The sequence below is a fragment of the Molothrus ater genome, chromosome 28 (assembly GCF_012460135.2).
Source record: "Molothrus ater isolate BHLD 08-10-18 breed brown headed cowbird chromosome 28, BPBGC_Mater_1.1, whole genome shotgun sequence".
NCBI lineage: Eukaryota > Metazoa > Chordata > Aves > Passeriformes > Icteridae > Molothrus > Molothrus ater.
Window position 1 is genome coordinate 456,321 of NC_050505.2, and position 27,743 is coordinate 484,063.

General features: G+C 44.5%; 1 protein-coding gene across 6 annotated transcripts in view; it reads left to right on the forward strand.

The window, feature by feature from the left end:
• Nucleotides 1–27,289, forward strand: part of EBF2 (EBF transcription factor 2) — a 122,392-nt gene extending 95,103 nt beyond the window's left edge. For 2 of the 6 annotated variants that reach the window (XM_036396660.2, XM_036396664.1), the window contains 9 exons: nt 5,087–5,204; nt 6,966–7,096; nt 7,990–8,116; nt 13,369–13,457; nt 15,422–15,487; nt 15,797–15,974; nt 18,225–18,410; nt 20,236–20,403; nt 27,258–27,289. In XM_036396660.2, the coding sequence (XP_036252553.1) occupies nt 5,087–5,204; nt 6,966–7,096; nt 7,990–8,116; nt 13,369–13,457; nt 15,422–15,487; nt 15,797–15,974; nt 18,225–18,410; nt 20,236–20,403; nt 27,258–27,289 (1,095 nt within the window). Of the gene's footprint in view, nt 1–5,086; nt 5,216–5,883; nt 5,887–6,934; nt 7,097–7,989; nt 8,117–13,368; nt 13,458–15,421; nt 15,488–15,796; nt 15,975–17,942; nt 17,946–18,224; nt 18,411–20,235; nt 20,404–27,257 lie in introns of all 6 variants that reach the window. The other 4 variants (XM_036396662.1, XM_036396665.1, XM_036396659.1 and 1 more) reach the window with 4 other exon arrangements.
• Nucleotides 27,290–27,743: the final 454 nt, after the last annotated feature.

Below are 27,743 nucleotides of genomic sequence, written 5' to 3' on the forward strand. Positions count from 1 at the left end.
ATAACTGCTCTAAATAGGAATCCTGTTCAGGCTGCTGGGGAAGGACTGTGCCAGAGTCCCCCGTGGTCAGGCTGGGATATGGACAGGGATCACTGAGCTGCTGGTAGAGGTGAATACTACACGAAACAATCATGATGGGGGACTAATTTCCCAGGCAGAGATTGCAAAACAAATGCAGCTGCTGTGAGCAGAGCCTGGGCCTGTTCCTGGAGGGGGCAGATTTCTTCATCGGGTTCTGACTGACCCAACAAAAGGTGATGTTATTTTATATTCTGAGTGAGTAAGGGAAGGACTGACTCAATTGCAAGAGAAAAAGTACTCAAGGAGCTTAATGTGCTCAGATCTGAAGGCCAAATATCCATGGGGAAAGAGTTCCCAGAGTGATGTCTCATCCATTAAAAACAAACCACAGATGAGATCCACTCAGTCTCAGACTGCCAGCAGAAAGGAGGCAGATTTGTTGTGTTGGGCCCCTCTGAATTCTTGTTTGGGTACAATACACTGGATTAACCACAGCCAATGGAGAGCAAAATTACATTGGAACAGGTGCAGGAATGGGTCATTAAGGGGACAGGGGCAGGACAAGAGCTTGGCCCAAATACTTGCACTGGGGAGGGGTGGAACTGCTCTCTGAAATTACCCTCAGGAAGGTCAGGAAGGGAAATAATAATTTTAAAGCTAATGTTAAGTATAAACTGACTAGGAATAAATTTAGGCGGTGAGCCATAAATTCCCTCATCACCAGGCCTTAAAACAAGACGAGTGTCAAAGGCAGAAGGTGGAAATGGCTGCAAATGATTTTAGGAAAGCAGCTCCGTGGTTTGTCTGTGGATAGCAGCAGGAGACAAGGTGTCAGTGACCCAGGAGTGGTGTCCAAGGCTGTGTCCCAAGAACCTTCAGCTTCCCTGGGGGGAAGGTAGGGTGCCCAGTTTGCTGTCAGCCCCCAGTCTGCAGGATCAGGGTCCTGGAGAGGATTTCCCAAAGAATTCCATGGAAGTTTTGAGTAGAGTGAGGCTGCTGGCATTTTCCACATTGTTTATCTTATTCCTAATCCAACTCTGAGGCAAACCCGTTTTATCCAGGCTCTCCTCCTGTGTTACTCCCTCAACCAAAATTCCTGTTGACATCAATGGGAGCCCTGTCCAAGTCCAGGCAGCAGGATGAGGCCTGACATCTTTCCTTCCACTCAGCTGGAATATAGTAATAATAATAATAATAATAATAATAATAATAATAATAATAATAATAATAATAATAATAATAATAATAATAATAATAATAATAATAATAATAATTTTAAATCCTCATAACAGGGTGGTTTTTTTTTTTTAAAGTTAAAATAACATGGTGCTGTGACTAGAGAGTTACAAGGGAAAGTGCATCAGGAATGCAATATTGTTTCCAGATGTACAATGTCATAAAGAATTTTTTCCACACTTGGAATGGTAACAGGAATTTTTTGAGAGAGATCATTTACACAGTGATGAGATATGTTACATGTAAGTAAATGCCTGTATGCCTGGAATGTTTGTACCATATGTCTAAATAGGTGTCTGTGACCGATACAGATTTTATATCTGAGGATGTGAATGGATTTGCATATCTGTGATTTGAAGAGCAGCACACTTTAGAATATAAAAATACTGATATAACACAGTTGGGGGAGGGAAATGTGTAGTACCCAGGTGAAGGTTTGTAAAGAAACACAACCCCCTGAGCTGTGCAGGGAGGTGAAAGAGGGGCAGTAGGGCTCAGAGAAGCCGAGTTTAAAGTGCTAAAGACACTCTGGCTGGATGTCACGGGAGGTGAACCCTCCCTGTGGGTTCTGAGCAAGGATTGCCTTACAGAAATCCACCTGGGAAACAAAAATAATGTGGATACAGCTCCAGCATTTCCCCAGGACTGCTGGGGTACCACTGCTTTATGGCTGTGGCCTCTCAGCTGATAAGAAGACCTTTGCAGATTGGCAGGGAGAACCTCAAGGAGTGTGAAAACAGCTTAGAATCCTTAATTCCCCGGGGTTCTGAGGGAGATGGGATCTGTGTTTGGAAGGATGAAGGAATAACACATTGTCCTCTCTACTTCTTTCTTGCTTGCTGTGCTCTGAAACCTCAGCAGAGGTGACAGTTTACTCCAGCTTTTGGGTGGCACAAAATCTTAAGTTTTTATGCTGTCTGTGCCTAAAATTTGGCCCTCAGCCTCACTTACCAGAACCCATGGCCTACCTGAACTATTTTGTTGTTCTCAGATCATTTCCTTTAGATTAAATTTTGCATTAACAAATGGTGTTAGGTAAAAGATCATCCACAGAGAATAGGCAAAGAAGTCAAATTATCATACACAAGAAGTGGTGCCATCAGGGCAGGAAAAGAAAAACTACCCAGAACCATTTGCCAGTGGTGTGGGCAAAAGTCAGAGTTTAAATCTCCAGGGAAGTTTGCACATCACCTTTCATCAGCACTAAATACAGGGTTTTTTAAAAAGGGCTTGGACTATTTTACGACGTTGGGAGAACAAGTGTTGTTGATATATACGTGTTCAGGAGGGTATTGGCAAAAGTGCATAGAAATGGTTAACAAGGTAATGGTAAGAAATGTTGACCTTGATTTGTTTAGCTAAGATGTAAAGATTTTTGAAGGTCAAAGGTGTTCTTGTGTAGTGTTTTGGAGTCTAACTGTGTCTGACCCTCTAACATTAAGCTGCTGTGGCCTGCAGTTTTGAAGAGTGAAGCAAACCAGGGGGAAAGAGGGAAGGGGGAGAGAACAGGAAATGGAGTGAGGTGTTTCAGGAAGTTGTCAGGAGTTGACTGATTGATTCCAGATGGAAAGGGTCACCCTTCATGACCCAGGAAATACTCACTGGGGGAAAGCAGTTGGCTTGTGAAAGGGAAGGGCCTGGGAGTTAGAGACCATGGTGGAATGCACATTCCTCCTCCTTTTATCCATAAAACATTGGCTTTGAATCTCCAGAATAAAACAATTGTATTGTGGTCTCCATCAGGCAAGAGGGAACAGCTGGGGCAAAGTGAAGAAATTCAGTCATTTTGATGTCCATGTTCTCACATGTCCTTTCTCCACACCATGGATGAGGAGTTGGGTGGTGGTGGTGTACCAATGACAAAGGTCTCTGCAGAAATTCAGGTTACAGCAAAAAAGGTCCCAAACTTCGAGAAGGTTCTGCTCCAGATCTGAACTTTGCATCTTGTCCTGTCCATGAGAATGCTCTGTTTATTCACCCTGGGTCCCAGCCTGTGACAGGCCAAGCAGCTCTGGCCCTCCTGTCATGGATGGGAGACGTGGATAAAAATGGAACCAGACATGGAGAGAGGTCTAGAAGTGCATCTTCCATTCCTGCTGGCTCAGGGAGCAGAGGATGCTTAGCACTTGTCTTCTGGACTGGTTCTTGCCATTACTCTGCCATTGCTGTGGGGGTCTCTACATCTCCTACCAAAATGTGGCTCTTGTGTTGTGCACAACCCAAATGGTCATTCCAACACTGACCTCTGCTCTGGGACAGGGACAGAACCCAGGGAACAGCTGGAGCTGTGCCAAGGAGGGTCAGGCTGGAGACCAGGAAAAGGTTGGGGATCAGGGAAAGGCTGGATTTTGGGAAAGGCTCCTCCCCCAGAGGGTGCTGGCACTGCCCAGGCTCCCCAGGGAATGGGCACAGCCCTGAGGCTGCCAGAGCTCCAGGAGGGTTTGGACACTGCTCCAGGGGTGCCCAGGGTGGGATTTTGGGGTGTGTGCAGGGCCAGGAGCTGGAATGGATGATCCCAGTGGGTCCCTTTTCCACTCAGGACATTCCATGACTCTATTCTATGTGTGAACACTTGAAGTCTGCCTCTATTCTCTCCCTGGGAGCAGGTGGGTGTGTATTATTCCACTCGTGTAAGTGAGCTCAGAGATGTCTCTGTTCCATAGTGTAACTGTATATACAAGACACACTTTTTATTTACATTTGGTTGCAATTTAAACACTTGTCGTAAATATTTCAGACACTGGAATAATTCAGGCCTATTCCCCTTTGCCACAGTGTGTTCTGGGCTGGCCAGTGAGAGACTAAAATTTATTTCCATTGTTGAAGGGAAAATAATGAAGTGCATCTGAGTGGGCTCAGCTATGTCATGCGGGAAACGTTCCCTTTGGATGGAGTCACACCCCACCCTAATGGGAATGAGGAAATCAGTTGGCACACAAAAGCAACACATTCTGTGACAAGAATGCTTGAGAAGTATAAGAGTACAGGATGACAAGAGCCTTTTGGAATGAATTAAAGTTGTCTCGAGAAAGAAAGTATTCTTTAAGCTCGCCTAAGCCTGGGGAGGGCAAGGTCTCTCCTGCTCTGTGCTGGATAGAGTTTTATCAACAATTAGAGCTTGACATTCTCTTACCTCAGCTGTGACATCTGAGGCTGTGAAAATCCATGAACACATCCAGGGTTTGACTCTCCATGGCTGTGTTGCACTGTAGGTGTGGCAGTGGGATGGAATTAAGCTCATTTACACCAACTAATGGTCAAACCCACTCAGTCAGAGGGCATCTTCTTTCAGGAGTTAAAACACTGTTTTTTCCCAAAAGTTTGTGGTTTGAAGTCACACATCTTTATCTGGATTGATGGGATTTAGAGCTTTGGATACAGTAAAACTAAAGTGGAATTAATTAATATATACAGTTATTTCCTCTAAGAATTCAGATTGGAGCCCAGTCATGGAGGTTGATGTTTAAAACCTGCTGCTTGGTTTGGGGCGCTCAGGCTCAGATGATTTTTCAGGAGGCACCATATACTCACATATCAAACCCAGGCATGATATTAGGTCCTGTTTTCATGGAGTTTGCATCCTGCAGGAACTGGGTCATTTTACAGTGAGGCTTCTATACAGCCCACAGGATGCTGTGTTAAATGCAATTAATGCACTGAATGAAGGCTGAAAATATTTTCTCTCCTTCTTAAATCCTGCAGGGTGTGCTGCCATTTTACAGAACAAGGGTGTAAAGTTTAGCTGAACTGAATAATTAATCCTTAACAAGTTGAATTTCAAATAAATTGCTTATCTGGCTGTTTTTTCCTTCTCTTTCTAAATATCCAGGTGGTGCTATCAACAACAGTGAACGTGGATGGGCACGTGCTGGCAGTGTCTGACAACATGTTTGTGCACAACAACTCCAAGCACGGGCGGAGAGCAAGAAGACTCGACCCCTCAGAAGGTGGGAGTTTTGTCTGGAGAGCAGAGCAGAAATTACCCATTCTTCCACTTCTGTTTGTTTTCAGGAGGGAAGGAGAGCTAAGGGGGAATTGCAGAGCCTCAGGGGGTTTGGGGAAGGCAGAGGCAGGAAAACAGTGTCTACTGCATGCAAAATATGATCCTCCTCACATCTAAGGGACTGACTCCCCATCCCCCTGCAATTTATTAATTAGTATGTACTGCAAAGATGAAAAACACAGAAACACTAAGTGTTATCTAAATTTCAGCTCTCTCATTCAGCTGGGATAGATTTGATTTCAGGCAAATTAGGCAAGATGACATCTTAGTTAAACAGAGCCGTTCCAGCACAAGATGTGTATGAAAAAGTGTCACTGGTTCCCTTAAACAAACTGTGCACGGAGCCTAACGATGCGCAGAGGGAGCTGACACTAATTGATGTGAGTTTGTTTGGCTAAGCCAGACTCATGGCCAGCTCCAGGATGGGTTGGGGACTGTATTCAAGCAATTACAAATTCTTGTATCTGTTAAGTTTCAAAACGTTCGGCCCCTCCTCTCCCTCTTCGTTCCCAAAACATTCCGCCTCCCTCACACAGACAGTGCTCAAAAACGACTGGAAAATGCTGGAAAGTGCTATCAGTGCCTGCTTTTCCCTCTCCTGCTGCCACTGAAAGTGAGAAGAGCTGGTGATGTTAGTAGAAAAGACAAGCAGGGATATTATTTCATTATAATGTTTTGCTGCCCCGCTTCTTAACTGTGCCCTGTATCAACCTAAAAGAAGAATTAATGAACTGGAAGAAAATGATTGAATCAGTAAAGAATTCGGAGTGGTGTTAATTCTCCCCCAGCGGGCAGTGAAATGGTAGAAGGAAAATCCCAGGATTCCTAGCCTAGGAAGCCATCCAGTTTTTCCTTGACTGATTGGATGTGATTGACTGGCTGTTCAAAGGAGTCTCATGTTTTTGGAGCACTGCCAAAGTTCCCCTCCACCTCTGACCCTGTCAACATTGGGAATGGAGTGATGGATTGACTTTGGTTATGGCCTGGAAACCATATTGGGTTCCTGATGGGATGCATAGTCCATAGGCCTTGAGCAAATGGAAGAGAGAAATAAAAAAAAAATTAAAGGCTCTATAAAATCAGGAAAATTATTAGAAATTATCTCCTGATATGAATTGGAGGAGACATTTGACATTCCCATATCTTCTTTCACCCATTGATAAATGTAATGAATGTGGCTCTACCTTTTTTTCCACAGGGTTTGTGTCTGTGGGATCATATGCTAATCAGTGGGTGTTATTTTGTTTTTTTAAGCAGTCTCTGCACAATCATTTAAGCATTTCATTTTTACACCCACTACAGTTGGCCTATTAGGCTTTAATGGCACGATGTTAAGTGCCACTAATGAATAGGCAAGTAATTAACACTTGCAAGGCAGAAAACACATTTATTTATTTATTTATTTGTTTGTTTATTTGTTTATTTATTTATCAGCATACTGGGGTTTGTGGAGTGGTAAGAAGCCTTCATGGGTGAATGGCTGGAAGGGACTTGTCCTAGGCCTCTGCTAGCAGTGGGAACTCAGGAATTCCCAGGTGTGGATGGATGGAGCAGCTCTCCACCAGTGATGCAGGTTTTGCATCACTTGGGATGTTTGATACTTACAGGAATTGCTCCAGGGATTTACACCCAGGCCTCAAAGCTGTTGGGGAGATAAAAAAAGACATCTTAAAGAGCTGTTTTGATGGGGTTTTGTTCTGTGCAGCCACGCCCTGCATCAAAGCCATCAGCCCAAGCGAGGGGTGGACCACGGGGGGAGCCATGGTGATCATCATCGGGGACAACTTCTTCGATGGGCTGCAGGTGGTGTTTGGGACCATGCTGGTGTGGAGTGAGGTGGGTACAGCTGCCCCTCTGCCCCTGAGCTGGGGAGACTTCCCTTTTCTGAGGAGGAATGGGGTTAATTCCTGCTCCTGTTCCATGGTGCTGTGTGAGGTGGGACACAGAAACCTGTGTGAAGGGAATTTATGGAATGTGTTTTCCTTGCTCTGTGTTATTATTGAATGATACCCAGAATGGAACTGAACAATTCTAGGTGTCTATAAAATCAAAGAAATTATTAGAAATTGTCTCCTGATATGAGCTGAAGGAGACATTTGATATTCCCATATCTTTTTTTACCCACTGTTGAAATTAATGAATGTTACTCTACCAGTTTTTCCGCAGGGTTTATTATTTACACAGGTTTATTTACATAAGCAAAGGTAGAGAAATAAAGAAAGGGTTTAAATTTTGGAAGGAGAAAAAAAATCCATCTGGGCCCAGGAATAAGCCATCAATTAACCAATGGGCTTAACAGTACAAGTTTCTTGATGGCAATTCATCCTAAAGTGTGTGATCCTCTCCCTGGAGGCGAGGATCTAACTCAGGGGTATCCCTCTGCTGATCTATAGTGATAATTGTTTTAAAAAGAGTTTTTACTGAGGCCTGTGATGGCAGGACAAGGGGGAGTGGTTTTAAAGTGAACAAGGGTAGACTTGGAAATGAGGATGACATTTTTTAGGGTGAGGCCCTGGTACAGGCAGCCCAGAGAAGCTGTGGCTGCTGCATCCCTGGAAGTGTGCAAGGTTGAACAGGACATGGAGAAATCTGGGACAGAGAAAGGTGTTCACTGGGGATGGGACTGAGTGATCTTTAGGGTCCTTCCAACCCAAACTTTTCTGTAATTTACTGGTGAAGTGAAAGGATAGAGCAGAGCCCTGATGGCGCTGTCCTGTTGCTGTTCCCAGCTGATCACACCTCACGCCATCCGCGTGCAGACGCCTCCCCGGCACATCCCCGGCGTGGTGGAGGTGACATTGTCCTACAAATCCAAACAGTTCTGCAAAGGAGCACCAGGCAGGTTCATTTACACAGGTGGGTGCCTGGGATTTGGGCTGCAGGAGCTGTGTTGGTGATTGCTATTGGTTTGAATTAATTAATTCATTAATTAATTTACCCTGTTGCTCATCCAAGGCCACTCTGGCAGTGGTGACATTTGGGGGTGTAAGGAGGAGGTTTCATAAAGCATTTTTACTCCACATGAATATTTTTCCCAACTGCTGTCACGACATGGGTCTGCCTACAGAATATACAACCAAATATTTCCATTCAGCCTGATTATATTTGAGCTTTTCTTTCTTTTTTTTTCTTTTCTTTTTTTGGAAGGAGTCACACTAAGATTGTTTGAAACTGTTGGAAAGATTAATATAAAAATTAGCTATACATTTCAAGGGTTAATCTAACTGGCACAGTGAGGCTGCTGTGGGAGCTCATTGTGTCCTGTAAGGTGTCTTTATGTCAGGCTTCTGCAGAGTGTGCTGTGCTGGCACTGCTGCACTTCTGGGGCTCTCAGTGTTTCCACTCCCAAGCGCTCTCACTCAGGGCTGCTGCAACCCGGCCATCGGCCTCCTCTCCTCTCTCCTCACCAAAATGGGACGTGTGGACTTTTCCATAAAGTTCCCACATGGAAAACTTCCTGCCAGAGTGAAGCCAGCAGGGTTCTGTAGACATGGAACCATGTGCTGGGGAGTACAGCAAAAACCCAGACAAATGGCTCGCTGAAGGGGAATGGCAGTGGCTGAACCAACTTTAGCAGCTGAAGTAAGAGATGAAATACTTCAAATGAGAGATAAAAGCCTATTTTTAAATCACAACATAAGGAGCTGGAAGCTCACTGTGATCTCCTTGCTCGGCTTGGCTGGGAGAATCTGGCTAACAATGAGGAATGGGAGCGATGGATTAGCCTGGAAAACAAAACTTTAATAGTGAAAATAACAAAAGGTGACAACCACAGGTTACAGAGGCAGATTCCATGGACTCATGGGCAGGGCAAACACAGCCAGGCATGGGGGCATCTGAAAGCAAAGGTCCCATCCCAAACATGAACCCAGAACCTTATCAGAAAAGGGTCCTGAACCAACAGGCATAAAGAACTGGAAACCTGACCCAAGGTAGGATAGTCCTGCTTGCACACTGGCTCCCAGGAACCCACAGTTCCCACTGTGGCCCAACTAGGTGCCCCCCCTCAGTCTACTGTCCACCATGGTCTGAGGTCAAAACCCTCTCTGAAAGCATCTGAGGTAAAAATCTCAACAGGATGAGATCCCACAACCACAACCAAGCACTCAGTCCCTGTGTGTGCCTTCATCTGGTGAGGATACAGGTTGCACACACATCCCTGTTCTGAATTGCTTTCCTTTCATCAGCTGCTCCTGGAATAAAAAGACATTTGTTCTCTGCTGCTAATCTTGCTGTAGCCTCATATTCTGCTTTTAATACGACACAAATTCAAATTCTCTGCTGCTGTAAGTGGTTCCATTATAGTTCCCTTGGCTTTAATAACACACCAGTTTATGCCAGCTGAGGGCACGTCTTGTAGGCTTTCCTAGTTCAGTTTGATCACAGCTCTGCATTTACTTTGTCACAGAGATGCTAACCTGGAAATGTGTATATCAGGGAGATTTGGAACATAATTTTCCTTGCTGAGCAGAAATCCTCCAGGGGTTACCTTGTCAGAGCAAAGCAATATAAAATCATCTGTGGGAGAGGCTGGGCTCTGGGTTGTGCTGTATCAGCCTCCGTGCCAGGATCCAGAGATGGGAAGGTGCTGGTTTGCTAAATCTTGTAAGGAGACTGGAGCTCTTGTTTTCTGCTTGTGAGAAACAACACTCACAAGGATGCAGAGAGCTCCATAAATTGGAAAAGTGAGTTCCCTTGGACAGAAAAAGCTGAGGTGACAAAGCACTTCCTGCTGTCACTGCTTTAGCCTGTGAGAGACATGGGGAAATAGAGAATTCCAGGATCTGAGGGGGCTGATAGGAAAACCAGAGGGGGACCCTTCATCAAGATCTGTAGTGACAGGACAAGGAGTAATGGGTTCAAACTGAAAGAGGGGAAATTTAGGTGAGATTTACTGAAGAAATTCCTCCCATTGGGAGTGGTGAGGACCTGGCACAGGTTTCCCAGAGAAGCTGTGCCTGCCCCATCCCTGGGAGTGTCCAATGCCAGGTTGGACAGGGCTTGGGGCATCCAGGACTAGTGGAAGGTGTGACAGCCCATGGCAGCAGGGTAGAACAAGATGATTTTTAAGGTCCCTTCCAACCCAAACCATTCCATGATTCAAACTTTGATGCCACAGGTGCCTTTTCTCTGTTATCTCCTTAAAGGTTGGGCAGCCCACTGCAAAAACTGCTCTCCCTCTGCCACAGCTTTGTGGGTTCAGGATATTTCTAGAGATATCCAGACTTTGATTCTCCTGTTTTCCCTGTGCTGTGCTTTGTGGGGTGAGTCCAAGGTGAGCTGCAGAGCTGTGGGGAGGCCCTTGGACGTGGCCCTTTCCCAGATCTGCCAGGGTGAGAGCAGCAGAGGCTGCTGCCACTCAGGGTCAGTCATGCACCCTCCTGCTGCAGCCTCTGGGATGGGTGGTGGGACAGTGACCCCTTCCAGTGTCAGCACTGTGCTGGGAGGGGGTCACAGCCAGGCCCTGCACAGAGGGGCAGATGCAGCCAAGTGCCATGGGAGAACTTGCTCAGCTGTGAGAATTGTCCTTCCCCTCCTATTCCAGCAAGTCAGAATAGCTGTGTTTAAGGTAAAAACACAGGTTTGAGGGGTAAAGAACATCAAAGAGGAAGCACTGTCCAGACTCTGAGCCTCACATAAATCAAGTCAGGTAGTTGGTGACACATTTAGATCCGTCCCTACTCTTATACAACAAATCTGTTGTTAAAACAGTCGTGCTAGGGAGAGGTTTACAGGCTCACTGATAATTTAGTTTATTCCCCAGGTGGCTTCTCTTTTTGTGCATAATTTATATCATGCCATGCCCAGTTTTTTAAACTGTTTTGGGAAGTTAAAGAGACCCCTTAAGCCTGAAACTCTGGATTTGAGGTTTGCCAAAGGGATTTTGTACCTGAGTCCATTTTCTGAGGGGTTTAATTTCAGAGATCTGATTTCAAGGAAACAATGAACATCCTGCTTGTGTGTCAGACCTCTTTATGGTCCCTGAATCCATGAACCCCAAAGCATTTGGATATAATTCCAGCATATTTCTATGTAACACACAGATAAATCACTCCTGACCCAGCAGCTCTTTCCTCAGTGGAAGTGGAATTGTTGGGAAGCTGCTTAAACTTGCTGGTGGATTCTTCATCTTTGGCCTCCACTTGGGAAGGTGCAATTTACTCCTCCAAATACTTGGTACTGGTTTTTCACAGGATTTCACAACAGAGATATTTTGTTCCATCAATGAGTAAAACCAGTAGTGGGCAATTTTGTTGCAGGCTGTACAGAAAACCTTTGTGCTGAAAGACATAATGTACACATTGATTCAAGATGGCTGAGTCCTGTGAACAATTCAGCATTGTTGGGAAATGATTTGCTGCTGTTGATCTATCAGGATGAAACTGTCCATGTCAATCCATTGGAAAAATGTTTGTTGAATAATAGCCAGCTTCTTCTTCCTGAATTAGCATTTTGCATATTCCCACTAGCTATTTTTAGTAACTTTATATATATTTGAATCCCTGTATATTTCACATGTTTGAATTCCTATATATTCCACATTTCTTTAGCTTTAGATATATCACTTAAATGAATAGATTTGTGATCAAGAAGAGAAATGCCACATAATGATGTTTAGGCTCTTGAGAGAATTGGCCTCTAATTCTCAGGATTATTGGCAAAATAGCCCACCCCCAAAAACTCCTCTTCCCAAACGGGATGTAGATTCTGTGGCTGTTGAAATGTGTATTATTAAACTCCTTGAGCAAACCAGAATGGCTCCCAGTGGAGAGCAAAGACATTCTAAGTATAGCCAAGACTAAATTCTCAGGTCTGGGTTTTCTCTGCTCAATTCCCACTTGATTATCTCCTGTAATATTTAAACTTCATGCCATGCCATAATTATTTAATAAAAAGTAAATATAAAATGTATCTCAGTGGAGAATGTGACCTTTTACCTTCATGTTGTTATACCAAAGGCAGACAGGGACAAACAAGGAACAGGGATAAACAGGGAACCTGGATCAGTGTAAAAGTCTGTCTCATGTCCTGGGCTCTTCTCCTGGTGCAGAAGATTCAGGTTCTCCTGTGTGGTGCTCAGGATGCTTTGGATCATTCAATAAGAACCATCAGCATCTCTTGTAATCAGGGGTTTTCAGCTGTGCCAGTGCCAGTTATTTTAAAAAAAGATTTTTTTCCCTCCCAAAAGAACCACAAATGGTACAGGAAGGTCTAAGTCAGCACTGACTGAGGGTAGTGCTAAAGGACTTACATATGTTACTTATTAAATGTGTCATAAAATTCTTCACAGAATCCTCAGCATGAATGTGTCATTTGTGTTAAAATGTGCATTCTGAAGAATGAGGGAATTCAAAGAAAATCATCCCTGTAACTGTGCTGGTGCTCAGTGGCACTGCTGAGGTGTTGGAGGCAGGCAGAGCCAGAGCACACAGAATGGTGCAAGCTGACTTTTGGGTTCTGCACCAATTTAAATTGGAGTTTGAATAATCAGAAATCCCAGTATTATTGCTGCCATTTCCTAGCAGAGACTAGGAAAGTGTCTGAAGTTTTCTGAAATCATCATCAGCGATGCCAGTAGGGCTCTGCCAGCTATTGCTAACTGAGGATCTGGGTCAAAATATCCTGGTTTATCCACCAGAGATTAAGATCATTACAGGGAAGTGGCAGCGTATGCAGAACACACAAGTGGGGAAGGGAATGTGTCTAATGAATAGCTGTGCCCTACTTCAGGACTGCAAAACATTGGGGGCGTGTGTGGAATGTGTTTATTAGAGGAGCAAACACGACTGTCTGATTTCTGGCTCTGTAACCAGCAGGAGAAGACCTGTTCTGGTGTGTATTTGCCTCATAATTTGCTTTATTGCTGTCATGGTTTTGCTCAGAGTGAAACATTCATCCTTAAAGGAGTATTTTGTGACAGTGCTGCTGCATCCTGCAAATTATTCATTCAGCCCTTGATAGAGGATGAGAAGTCAGCCAGGGAGATAGGAGCAGTTTTAAGTGCAGAAGTCGTGATTTCTTTGTTGCCCTGTGGAGACAGAGCCATATAAAAATACATGTTTAGATACAGTCATATAATGTGGTGGGGTTTGATGTTTTCCTTCCAGCTTTAAATGAACCTACCATAGATTACGGCTTCCAAAGACTGCAGAAGGTCATCCCAAGACATCCTGGGGACCCTGAAAGATTAGCTAAGGTAAAATAATTTTAAGCATTTCACTCAGCCCACCAAATGTGCTATTTCATTTCTAATTCATAAAAGAGACACAATTATATCTTAAATGACAATCACATCAGAATTCACCAATTAGTTGCAAATCTGGCAAGAATGGACTGTGTGGAACCCTCAGTGATTTTTGTATGTTAGATTTCAAATGGTCTCTGTGTAATTTTGCTGCTAAACTGAGTGCAGTGAATGTTCCCAGTTCATTGTCCTTGTGCTCTGCCCTATCCCTGGTGGCACATCCCTGAGCCCAAATGCTGTGTCCATGCCAAGGGATGCACTGAATCCTACACATGTTCATGAGTCCATGTAAAGGGAAAGGGATGCACTGAATCCTACACACGTTCATGAGTCCATGCCAAGGGATGCGCTGATCCTACACGCGCTCATGAGTCCATGCCAAGGGATGCACTGAATCCTACACATGTTCATGAGTCCATGTAAAGGGAAAGGGATGCACTGAATCCTACACACGTTCATGAGTCCATGCAAAGGGATGTGCTGATCCTACACACGTTCATGAGTCCATGTAAAGGGATGCACTGAATCCTACACACGTTCATGAGTCCATGCAAAGGGATGCACTGAATCCTACACACATTCATGAGTCCATGCAAAGGGATGCACTGAATCCTACACACGTTGATGAGTCCATGTAAAGGGAAAGGGATGCACTGAATCCTACACACGTTCATGAGTCCATGCCAAGGGATGCGCTGATCCTACACACGTTCATGAGTCCATGTAAAGGGATGCACTGAATCCTACGCACGTTCATGAGTCCATGCAAAGGGATGCACTGAATCCTACACACATTCATGAGTCCATGCAAAGGGAAAGGGATGCGCTGATCCTACACACGCTCATGAATCCATGCAAAGGGATGCACTGAATCCTACACACGCTCATGAATCCATGCCAAGGGATGCACTGAATCCTACACACGTTCATGAGTCCATGCAAAGGGATGCACTGAATCCTATGCACGTTCATGAGTCCATGCAAAGGGATGTGCTGATCCTACACACATTCATGAGTCCATGTAAAGGGAAAGGGATGCACTGAATCCTACGCACGTTCATGAGTCCATGCAGAGGGATCCATTGAAATCCCCGGGGGAGCGGGAACGTCTGGGATTTGTCTCTGTTTCTGGTGCTGCTGCGGTGGCTCCAGGTTCAGCACTCTGGAGAGCTCCGGGTCATGGAGGAGCCCCGCACTCGGCACGGCCGAGCCAGGGATCAGCTCCCGCTGGCTCCGAAGGGACTCGTGCTTTGGGGGGCTGCTCTGACCCGCTGGGAGGGCTTAAATTCCTCAGGTACCTGGCAAATAACACCTGAACACAGCACCTGAACGCACCCGGGCTTCAGAGTGACCACACACAAATACTGGAGTCACTTGAGAGAATACTAACTAGCTCATGGTTTTATTTATTTAACTATTCTATTCTATTCTATTCTATTCTATTCTATTCTATTCTATTCTATTCTATTCTATTCTATTCTATTCTATTCTATTCGTCTATTTATTGTATTTATTTATTTTAGGCTAGTCTATTCTGTCTTATTCAATTTACTATTTTATTTATTTTCCCCGTTCTATTTTATTTTACCATTTTATTGTGTTTATTGCATTGTTATTTGTTTGTATTCTATTCATTACATATTTATTTAATTAATTGTATTTTGTATTAATTTTTATTTTTATATTTATTTTTATTGTTATTTATATACTTTAATAATTGTAATTTGTATTTCTTTTTATTTGTTATATACTTATTTTATTGTTATTTTATTTATATATTTTTATTTCATTTATTATATATTTAATTTATTTTATTTTTTATTTATTTTCTTTATTTATTTTATCTTTATTTTACTTCATTTTATTGACCAGAGCTATTTTTGCCCTTACAACACCTCTTTCCCTGTGCCCCACAGGAGATGCTGCTGAAAAGAGCTGCTGACCTGGTTGAGGCCCTGTACGGGACACCCCACAACAACCAGGTCAGGCTGCCGGGGGTGGGACGGTGCACCCCGGCCCCGGGGGGTTCCTGGGGGTTCCCAGGAGGTTCCTGGGGGGTTCCTGGGAGGTTCCTGGGAGGTTTCTGGGGAGTTCCCAAAGGGTTCCTGGGGGGGGTTCCTGGGAGGTTCCTGGGAGGTTCCCGGGGTTCCTGGGAGGTTCCTGGGGGGTTCCTGGGAGGTTCCTGGGGGTTCCTGGGAGGTTCCTGGGGGTTCCTGGGGGATTCCCGGGGTTCCTGGGGGGTTCCCGTTGCTCCGTTCCTGCCTGAGCTGTGCCCCGTGGGTTCCTTGCAGGAGCTGATCCTGAAGCGCGCGGCCGACATTGCCGAGGCGCTGTACAGCGTGCCCCGCAACCCCGCGCAGATCCCCGCGCTGCCCAGCTCCCCTGCCCACAGCTCCATGATGGGCATCAACTCCTACGGCAGCCAGCTGGGCGTCAGCATCTCCGAGTCGGCGCAGGGCAACAACCAGGGTGAGTCCCGGAGCGTTCGCTGGAGCTGGAAACCCCAACCCAGTCACCTTCCCAATCGCTTTTCCTGGATCCGATTTCCAGCCTCTCCTTCCCAATCGCTTTTCCCGGATCTGATTTCCAGCCTCTCCTTCCCAATCGCTTTTCCTGGATCTGATTTCCAGCCTCTCCTTCCCAATCACTTTTCCTGGATCTGATTTCCAGCCTCTCCTTCCCAATCGCTTTTCCTGGATCTGATTTCCAACCTCTCCCTGTGCCCAATGGTGCCTTTAACTCTGGGCATTGCTGGCTGGGGGTCTGTGTACAAATCACCAATGGGAAGGGGCTGCTGTGGGACCCTTCTCGAGCTGTTTTATTTTCCAGCTTCAGTCTCATTCCATGGTGATGACAATGGGAAGCTGCCAGCAGCTCACATCCCAGGCAGCAGACACAGAACTTAATGCTACAATTCACTTTAAAAGCTTTTTGACCAATCACACAAAGCAAAAGCACATTGTCAGTAGTTCTATCCAACCACTATAAACACATGTACCTGTGGTTAAAACAATGCTTGCTTCTTTCAAATAAAAGACCTGCTTGTGAGCCTTCAAACACAATGCACAGAGCTCTGTTATTAAGCTTAGACCTTCCTAAAATCTCTCTAGATAAACTTTTCTGTAGCTTAGGGAGTAATTCTAGACAAGTGTTAATACACAGACCATTGTTCTATTTGTCCTTACTTTTCTACTTTTTACATAATTTTTCTGCTGACCAATCTCATGGCTACTGCTCAGCTCCAATCACAGTTCTGCTGTCTCTGAGGCCTGCCTTTTGCAGCTTTCCCAAAACCCTCTGATTTTATAGATTCCCACACCGGGCATCCCAAAGGGTGGTGCTGCCCCTGTGTCTTATCTGAAATAATTTTTGATTACTTTCGATACCAACTTGCCCCTGAATTCCCTCCCTGTCCCCCTTAAAATATCAATTTTTTTGATTATATCTCTGTTTTCACAAACAGCAATGGCAGCAGCTGGAAAAAACCTCACATGGAGGTGGGAAATTTTCCTTTTTTTTTTAAGGCAGCTGCTTCAGTGTTAATTTTACCAACATTCATATATTGTATGTATTACATTTAGTCCAGATACACTATTAATTGTGAGGAAAACAACCCATAAAACAATGTATCAACATTGAAAGAATTTTTTTGAAAGAATTTTCATTGAAAGAATTTTCAACTTTTCTGCGTCCTGAATATTTTGATTTTTAGCACACATGGTCTGTGGTTGATCTCAATAATTGGCTGTGTTTAACACTCTAAGGCAGCAAACCCACGTAAAGTTAATTTTCTATCTGCCCAGTTAAAATCCATCATGAAGATAATTTTGCTTATTTTTCCACGGTCTTACCAGGCCTGAATTAGAACCTTCTAATGTAAATGAGCAGAAATTATCTGACTTGATATACCTAAATATTATATCTAAATAGTGACTACTCTTAATGTAATTATTGTATCAGTCTCTTTAATGAAAGCTTTTTCTATGGAAAGACCCTTTTGCAGCTGGAATAATGATTTTATCCTTTTATGCTGGTAGCTATCATTTTAAACTCTCTTTTTGGAGTAAAAAAAGGCTAAATTTTGCCTCTCAAATATTTGTTAGCATTTTTTAATACAGCAAAAATGGGTTTTACTTACCCAGTTTATTCTTTCTCCCAAGTAGAGGAAATTAAAAGTTAAACTGCAAACTTTGTACGGGTTATCATTTCCCCTTAGTAAAGTACTTGTTTTATCTGTAATTTATCTGTAATTTAACAATTCAACAATAATTTGAAGAGTAAATCCTCCCCCATTCAGTGGTAGAAAATCCCATATATTATAAATTCTACCCCAGGTAAACATAAGCACACACACTGTCATCCAGGTCTTTGAATGAATTTAAAATTTTAATAAATCAAATTTTCTTGGGAAAATGTACAGTGGATCACTTCAAAAAGTTGGTTCAGAACTTTAACTGCAGGAAAAAGCACTGAATTTATTGGTGTTGCTAAACATTTTAAATAATCTGGATTTCAATGTCATTTATTAAAGCAGGGGATGTGCAGGAGGGAGTTCTGAGCCACTCAGGTGTTCTGAAAGGTGCTTTATTTCCAGCTACCTCAGGAAAAACCACTGAATTTACTGGTGTTGCTGAACATTTTAAACAATCTGGATTTCAATGGCATTTATTAAAGCAGGGGATGTGCAGGAGGGAGTTCTGAAAGGTGCTTTATTTCCAGGTTACATCCGTAACACCAGCAGCATCTCCCCCCGGGGCTACTCGTCCAGCTCCACCCCGCAGCAGTCCAGCTACAGCACGTCCAGCAGCAGCATGAACGGCTACAGCAACGTGCCCATGGGCAACCTGGGCGTGCCCGGCTCGCCCGGCTTCATCAACGGCTCCCCGAGCGGCTCCCCCTACGGACGTACGGCCCTGCTGCCCCTGAGCTGTGTGCCCTGCCCCAGAAACCCCAAAGGGACCAGGGCACCCAGCCAAGGCTGTCCCAGAAACCCCAAAGGGACCAGGGCACCCAGCCAAGGCACCCCCTCTGCCCCAGAAACCCCAAAGGGACCAGGGCACCCAGCCAAGGCTGCCCCAGAAACCCCAAAGGGACCAGGGCACCCAGCCAAGGCTGCCCCAGAAACCCCAAAGGGACCAGAACACACAGCCAAGGCTGCCCCAGAAACCCCAAAGGGACCAGGGCACCCAGCCAAGGCTGCCCCAGAAACCCCAAAGGGACCAGAACACACAGCCAAGGCTGCCCCAGCAATCCCAAAGGGACCAGGGCACCCAGCCAAGGCACCCCCTCTGCCCCAGAAACCCCAAAGGGATCAGAACACACCCAGCCAAGGCACCCCCTCTGCCCCAGCAACCCCAAATGGTTCAGGGCACACCTGGCCAAGGCACTCCCTCTGCCCCAGAAACCCCAAAGGGACCAGGGCACACACAGCCAAGGCTGCCCCAGAAACCCCAAAGGGATCAGGGCACCCAGCCAAGGCACCCCCTCTGTCCCAGAAACCCCAAAGGGATCAGGACACATCCAGCCAAATGCTCTCTTTGGGGTTGGGTGTCTTTAGGTACCAATGAGAAAAAGCTCCCATTTTCTGAGTGTTGAACTTTATTTTCCTCCTTTTTTTATCCTTATGCAGATTCCTGAGTGGCAAAGCCACTGTGGGAAATGAGGTGCAATTTGCAGCTTAATTAAGGGAGTAGCCACTGCTTTTAGCACAGAGACTTGGCAAATCCTGGGTCAAAGCCACTCTGAAATAATTTTTATGAGTTTGAAGGCATTATCAATACCTGAGAGGTGAATTGGGGATTAATTTCCTGTGAAACCATATTAACTTCATAACCAGAAATATAACATATAATAGAATTAATCTCTCAATTTCTGCTTGTTTTACTATGAACAGCCACTTTTCCTTCCATACCTTGATTTCCCTTTATCTAAGGAATGTGTGAAAAACAACAAAAAAACAAAGTATACACCACCAGCTATGGTGTAAGTAAATAATTATATATATGTTATATATGTATATTTATATAAACAGGATGAAGAGCTAAACTTCTTCTTCTTCTAATTATTATTATTATTATTATTATTATTATTATTATTATTATTATTATTATTATTATTATTATTCCCTCTTCTGGAGCTTTCCATAAGGAAAGGACCAGGTCTCTCTTGTGTTATTGTGCTTTCAAACTAATACTACCAAGAGACCTGGGAATTCACATGAAATATTGTTATTTATTCCTCCTTTTGCTGAGGAATGGCTGATATTGTTCTGGAAGCTCAGCAAACAGTTCCTGACAAGTTATTGGACACAGAAAGGGGCTTTATCCTTGCAAGGCACTTCAATTAAAAGTAGCCAATTTAGAGTAAAATCTAAGCAGCAGCTTGAAACCAAAGAAAATTAATTTTTAAAAAAACTGGGGAAGACTCAGGATTTGCCAACCTTTCCAAATTCCAAGGACACTGAGTGGACAGGCCATTACAGTTCCTATTGACTCTGGTTTTCTCTTGATGACTTTCAATTTTCTGGCACCTTCACCCCTAATTTTGAAATAATTAAGCACTGTTTTTTCTGAACTATTCAGTTTAAGTCCCCCTCTACTTCAGACTTACTCTAATTATATTCACTAAGAGAATGGGACCTCCTTTGAGAGGTAAAACAAGGAATCAGACAATGGATTCTTAAGCAGTTTTACCGATTTTCTGACAAGAAATTCCTTTTTTCCTTTGGCAGTGATGTCTTCAAGTCCAACAGTCGGCTCCTCCAGCACTTCTTCCATCCTCCCGTTCTCCTCCTCGGTGTTTCCTGCAGTCAAACAGAAGAGTGCCTTTGCTCCTGTCATCAGACCCCAGGGCTCCCCCTCCCCTGCCTGCTCCAGCGGCAACGGGAACGGCTTCAGAGGTGAGCAAAGTGCTCCTGCTCACTCATACCAAAGTGGGATGTGCTCCTGTTCATTCATACCAAAGTGGGATGTGCTCCTGCTCATTCATACCAAAGCAGGATGTGCTCCTGTTCATTCATACCAAAGTGGGATGTGCTCCTGTTCATTCCCAACAAACAGGATGTGCTCCTGTTCATTCCCAACAAAGTGGGATGTGCTCCTGTTCATTCATACCAAAGTGGGATGTGCTCCTGTTCATTCATACCAAAGTGGGATGTGCTCCTGCTCACTCATACCAAAGTGGGATGTGCTCCTGCTCATTCCCATCACAGTGGGATGTGCTCCTGTTCATTCCCATCAAAGTGGGATGTGCTCCTACTCATTCCCAACAAAGTGGGATGTGCTCCTGCTCATTCCCATCAAAGCAGGATGTGCTCCTGCTCATTCCCATCAAAGTGGGATGTGCTCCTGCTCATTCCCAACAAAGTGGGATGTGCTCCTGTTCATTCATACCAAAGTGGGATGTGCTCCTGTTCATTCATACCAAAGTGGGATGTGCTCCTGCTCATTCCCACCAAAGTGGGATGTGCTCCATTCATACCAAAGCAGGATGTGCTCCTGTTCATTCCCACCAAAGTGGGATGTGCTCCATTCATACCAAAGTGGGATGTGCTCCTGTTCATTCCCATCACAGTGGGATGTGCTCCTGCTCATTCATACCAAAGTGGGATGTGCTCCTGCTCATTCCTACCAAAGCAGGATGTGCTCCTGTTCATTCCCAACAAAGTGGGATGTGCTCCTGTTCATTCACACCAAAGCTTCCATTGGGAAAACCACCCAAGTGCCACCAGCCACCACTGAGTGCCACCAGGCACCACCCTGAGTGCCATCACATGGGCACTACAAGGCTCAGGAGTGAAAATCTGCCCCAGCCCAGCTGGATTAGAGGATCAATCCAAGCTTTTGGCTTTAGAGCAAGGGCCAGGCACTGATTTTCACAGGAAGGTTCTGACCCAATGAGTTTCAACCCCAGAATGGTTTGGGCTGGGAAAGGACCTTAAAGATCCAGTTCCAACCCCCAGCACAGGCAGGGACACCTTTCCCTGGAATATAGGGGAATATCAGCTCTTTTGTGGGGAATGACTTCTCCTCAGGCTTGGGGGACCTGTTAAACAGAGCAGAGTTAATCCCCAGCTCTCTCCAGAACACAAACCTGCTGCAAGATTTAGGCTCAGCCCGGGAATTGAGCCCCACAGCCCATTTACAGCCCTTTTAAAGGTGATCTGTGAAACAAATGTGAGCAGTAGATAAGAATGGAAACCTGTACCGAATTCTTGCTTTTAACAGGCTGGGGGGGTGTGTGCAGCACATAAATATGCACCAAGTCTCCATAAAAAATGCCTTTATTGGGCCTGGGAAGTCATCTGGCTCCTTCAGACTTCATTGGAGATAGCCTAGGAAACACAGCTCTGGGAATTGAGCCGTGCCAAGAGCCAGTGGTAATTCCAAATGAGCCCCACAAACAGCACCTGTTTGGCTGGGTGTGATAGAAACCCTTAGCTGGGCCACAGGAACTTGCAGAAAGTGTGATTATTGTACGTAATAAGGAAATTCTAAGTGTGCTGAACAAAAACAGTAACATTTTTAAGAGCTAACTTAGAGAATTCTGAAACAGCTTCTTCCCCTGCTCCAATTACAAGAAATCCACACTTTCCTAAGGTAATTTTCTTCTCATGAATGGCTAGATCCATTGATCTCACCATGTGAATGCACAGATTTAAGTCTGCTTTAAACTTGTCTAACTGTTATGTAAAGAAGGCCTAAATATTAAGCCTAAATACTAAATACCACGTGAGGTGGTGCTAAACACAAATCAGAGAGAAAACCACTCAGGCTGCTTCTGGAGACAGAAAAAGGACAGATTAAGAAATTACTGAAATATTTAAATTAATAATTTTCCTTAAGGTAACACTCAATGCTCTGCTTAGAAAGAGTTTATCTCTCTTTCAACCTATAAAGAAATAAGGTACTAGAGATCAGCTGGTGCCATCTATGCCATTTGGTGTTCACAACGTATTTTATCCAGTCTATAAATCAGTAATCAATGAGAGATTCTAAAAATTGAGCTTTAATATTAAATATAACAAAATCTCAAAGCTAAAACCTGATATCCATCCATTTCTCCTGACCAAAGTCCAGTCCTGAGCTGGTCAGGATTAATCTATGAGTTAAGATGGTGAATAATTGCTGAATTAGCAAAATCAGAGATAAATGGATACAGAATTTATTAACCACATCCCTTTCTTTGTGGGATTTCTACCTGTACATCAACACAAACATAAGTATACTCATAAATTTAAGTATCCAATAAAGCAGGACTGGTCAGTGACACAGCAAGCAGAAACAAGGTCTGTTACACCAGGTCTTGGTAACTATTGAACTCTTTCAGCCATGGATGCAAATTCCAACTGAAATATTTAAATTGATGCAAGCTGGGGAGCACATGCTTTGGAAAAGATCCAGGTACACACAGCCTGATATCCAAATTAACGTTCCCACAGTGCTGACAGACAGATGTGGCCAAAAAGTCAACAGGAGGCTCCCAAAGAGGCTTCTTGCCTGGACTGAGGCAGTGGGAGCTGGATAATGCCCTCTGCCATGCCCCCCCTGGGGCTGGAAACCAGGGATAGGTGTGCTGGGCATGGAATTTAGGATTTATTTACTTATTTATCAAACTTAGGTATCCAAAAATGCTGCTGGAGAGAGAATAGCAAAAGCACAGGGCAAGCAGTGAACATGTGCAGGCCCCTTTCCAAAGCCCATTAACTCTGAATTTCCCCACCCATAAAATGTGGAAAACATCTCCTCAATATATAATAATAATAGATATATTATAGAATTATAAATCTACATTTAGAGGATGATAATCTTCTCCTTCTTTCTCTTTCTCCTTCTCCTTCATCTTCTTCGTCTTCTTCTACTTCTTCTTTTTCTTCTTTATCTTTTTCTTCTTTGTCATCTTCTTCTTCTTCTTCTTCTTCTTTGTCTTTTTCTTCTTTGTCATCTTCTTCTTCTTCTTTGTCTTTTTCTTCTTTGTCATCTACTTCTTCTTCTTCTTCTTCTTCTTCTTGTCTTTTTCTTCTTTGTCATCTTCTTCTTCTTCTTCTTCTTCTTTGTCTTTTTCTTCTTTGTCATCTTCTTCTTCTTCTTCTTCTTCTTCTTCTTCTTCTTCTTCTTCTTCTTCTTCTTCTTCTTCTTCTTCTCCTTCACCAGCCCCTCAGAGCATGCCACTCTCCTTACAGGCAGCAATGAAAATCTAGATTCGAGCTTCCATATATGTTAACCACAGCAGTATTTAAGCCTGGATTGAAACCAATCTAAGTAGGAGCAGCTGTGCAATCTTCATCCTCAGATTTGCATTCCCATTATTTCAGCAGTTTACAGGGAGTGGTTTTTTCCCAAGAATGTATTTTAGGAGGATTTGCTCCCTGTGAGGGCGGGAAGGAGCTTGGGTGGAATTCCCAGGGCAGCTGTGGCTGCCCCAGCCCTGGAAATGTCCAAGGCCAGGTTGGAGCAGCCTGGGACAGGGGGAGGTGTCCCTGCCCATGGCAGGGGCTGGATGAGATCAGCTGTAATGTCCCTTCTAACCCAAACCATTCCATGATCCTGGAGTTCAGCATTAATCCCGTCCCAGTTCTCACGTTTGAATTGCAGCGAGTCCTTTTTCATTCCAAGACAGTTTTCCAAAGGCCACTTATACTCACCAGGCTTGTGATCATTATTAATTACACCCATTAAAGGTGCCTATCACCAGATCATCTGGGTGCTACCCATCTTTGATTATTTATTTATAAAAAAATTCTCCAACCTTGTGACAATTTTAATCAAGTGTTTCAGTTGATAATTGCAAGCTGTCAAGGTTAATACAATAAGGCTCATCTCTAATTCTTTTTCCATTTCCCTCCAAGAGAAAAAAAAAAGACCCTCTGGGATAATGACTGGTGGTTGCTATATTCCCAACTCATCAGGGAGTGTCCTGCATTGAACCACCTTTATTGAAAAGTTACATCGATTCAATATATAGTAATACAGGCAAAAATAATTACAGCTTTGCTAGCAGTGTAAGACCTTAATCCAAACCTCCCAAACATTCAATAAAAAGCGATCCAGGCTGGGAATAGGCTTTTGACAGTGCAGCCCCAGCGGGGAGTGGAGGTGGGGTGGAAATGGGCAGAGCAGGGTGTGTGAAAAGAGAGAGAAGCTGAGAGATGAGCTGGGGAAAACCAGGTGAGAATTCCAGCCAATATTCCTCCACCAACTCATTCTTTGTTGCAGGAGGAGGTGAGGCTGGGAATGAAATGCCAGTGACACAAATCAGGCTTTGCTTGCATTTTCTGTGTTATAGAACTTGCTATATTAGATCATGGGATCACAAAATCCCAGGATCATTTGGACTGGGAGGGATATCAAAACCCATCCAGTCCCACTCCCTGCCTGGGCAAGGACACCCTCCACTATCCCAGGCTGCTCCAAGCCCCATCCAACCTTGCCTTGGACACTTCCAGGGATGCAGAAGCCACAGCTTCTCTGGAAACCTGTTCATTCCAATACATATATTATTTTATTATAAATATCTCTAATCCTACAGTAAAAAATGGGCTTTCATTTAAAGTTAAGCAACTTCCCAAAATGATGCATCTCCAAGTTTTCTCAAAATATTTTTGAAGAGACGTGGCAGAAACTCAGGTTTAAGCTTTGCTTTGCTTTGCTGGAAGTTTTCCTTGATTAAAAAAGCTAAAATACTGTTAATAAACATAGCATCACAAAAAAGCATTTATGCCATTATGGACTGGCTCTCTTGGGAGCAGAGCTGAAGCTACACTGGCACCAGCCCCTGAATGGCTGAAACCAGGCTGTGCTCAGGTGTTCCAGGGCTGCAGCCCCTGTGCCCAGACATCCCCCAGCCAGAAAGGTCATCCTGGATGGGGACAAGCCAGGCACTGTCTGTGCAGGCGCTCCTTTATTTGCTTCAGGCAAAGACCCAGCCAGGACACCTCAGACAAACCCTTTAAACTCCTGCAGGCAGCCTGGGTGATTGTGCCTGGAGCAGAGCACGAGGATCTGCTCCCCTGGGACACCTGTGGGATGCAGCCAGCACAGAGGGCACGAGCTCACCTCTTCCTCCAGCCCAGCAGAGCCTGGAGCAGGGCACAAATCCAAGGCTAAATCAGGTTTTCCTTTCTAGGGACAGAGAGGCAGGCATGGGGTCAATAGCCAGCTCTCCGTGTCACTCTGGGACACCTCCAGCAGGATTATTTTTGGGGTTTGGGGGTGAGGAGAAGGAATGGAGCAGCATCCTTGGTGTCATCAGAAAATCTCTCTTCTAATGCACTCACACAAATCCCAAAAACAGGCATGAAAGTGTTTACCTGCTTTATTTAGGATTGAAAATATGAGGAACAACAGCAAATTCCAAAGCAATTACAAAAGGTATCTGTTTGACTTCGGGCTCTTTGGTTTCACTTTCACCTATCTGCTAAAATTGGCAGGGACTTTAGCCCCACTTAGTAAGAAAATATGAAAATATTTATTTTCCTATTGTATTAAATCACAGACCATATCCACAGTTGTTTAAAAACACAGCTCCAGTGACAGACTTGTGTTAGCTCAGGAACTTGCCCAAAGCACTTTTTTAAACCCTCTCAAGGAAAGGGTGCAATGAATTCTCAGTGGGACGGGCCTTTAAACACACCAATAATTCCACAAACTGCTGTGAACATTAATCTTTGCGGGATTAGGACCTCGCACTGCAGCGAGGCCCCTTTGAAAACGTGCTTGACTCATTTGTTATATAAATACATCCAAACTCAAGTTACCCCTCAAACCTCGGGGAGCAGCACCGCTCCCAGGCAGCTCCACACGCTGCTGCTGTGGGTTACAGCTGCAATTAAAGGCAGGAGAGTGACTGAGAATTCATTTACATGAGCCCAGTGTTCTGGGAGGGTGCCAGGTAGGGCTGCAGTGACTCAGACACCGGGGGAAGCACAGTGGGGAAGTGAGGCTGTTTCCACTGGAACCAGAGCGGCAAACCCCAGCCCTGGGCCTTGGCCCGTGACTCAGGGCTTGGAATTGCCTGGTTTGGTCTTGTCAGGAGCACAGGGGGAGCTCCCTTTGCTTCCACACCTTTCCTTGCTCCCAGCCCTTCCAAGCAGATGAGCAGAGGGGTTAGGGAGCACAGACCCTGCTCAGTTTGGGGTTTTGAGGATGGTTTTGAGTGTTCAGCTTGAGAAGTCTGAATCTGGGGACAGTCCTGAGCAACGTCCACCTCCAAGGACTTCTCTCCAGAGATAAGAACCCAAAAATGGGAAGGTTTTTCTGCAAATGCACATGAATTGAATTAATCCTCTCCCTTTTTCATCCATTTAATAACCCTGGTGGGCCTGGGCTTTCCACAGAATCAGAAAACCATGGAGGGGTTGAGGAAGGGACTTAAATCCCACCCAATGGCACCCCTGCCATGGCAGGGACAGCTCCCACTGTCCCAGGGGGCTCCAGCCTGGCCTTGGGCACTGCCAGGGATCCAGGGGCAGCCACAGCTCCCTGGGGATTCCATCCCAGCCCCTCCCCACTCTCACAGGAAGGAATTTATTCCTTTTTACCCTGGAACAGCCCTTGGCCCATTGCCTGTGTCACAGTCAGTCCTCACAGATCTCACTACAGCACCAAAAGATTTAAAGACACAAAAACTCTAATTTGACCTCATATCAGGCCCTTCCTGTGATTCCTGACTGCTCACAGGAGGGCGAAGGGCTCAAATAGATTTTGTTCCATAACATTTTGCCACAATTTCATCTTTTTCACTTTTCTTTTTCAGCCATGACTGGTCTTGTCATTCCCCCGATGTAAGGAAGGGGCAGCTTTGCTGCTCTCCCTCCCTCTTCCCTTTTTTCCTCCTTTTTTTTTCATTTTTCTTTTACAGCACAAAACTACTTATTGTGATGGACCACTAAAAAGAAAAAAATAGCACTACAAGCTCTTTTTTGGGGAAAAGCCAGGCCCAGGAAAAAAAAAGGAACATTTTTTATGGATTGGACGAGATAGAAGTCTGCATCATTTACCTGTTTCATATTTCTGACACAACCACATCAACTCCTCAAACATTGGGAATGAAGAATCAGCAAGAGCCAGGATGAACAAGAGTTGGCAGAATGGAATTAGAAATGCAAAGTCTTTCCTGGAAGACACGAAAACCTTCCTAAGATTTGTAAAATATTCAAAGGAAAAAAAGAAATTGGCAAAATGATTCAAGGTTGATATTTTGGATACAATTTGTTTTACTTTGTAGGGGTAAAAAGTTGAA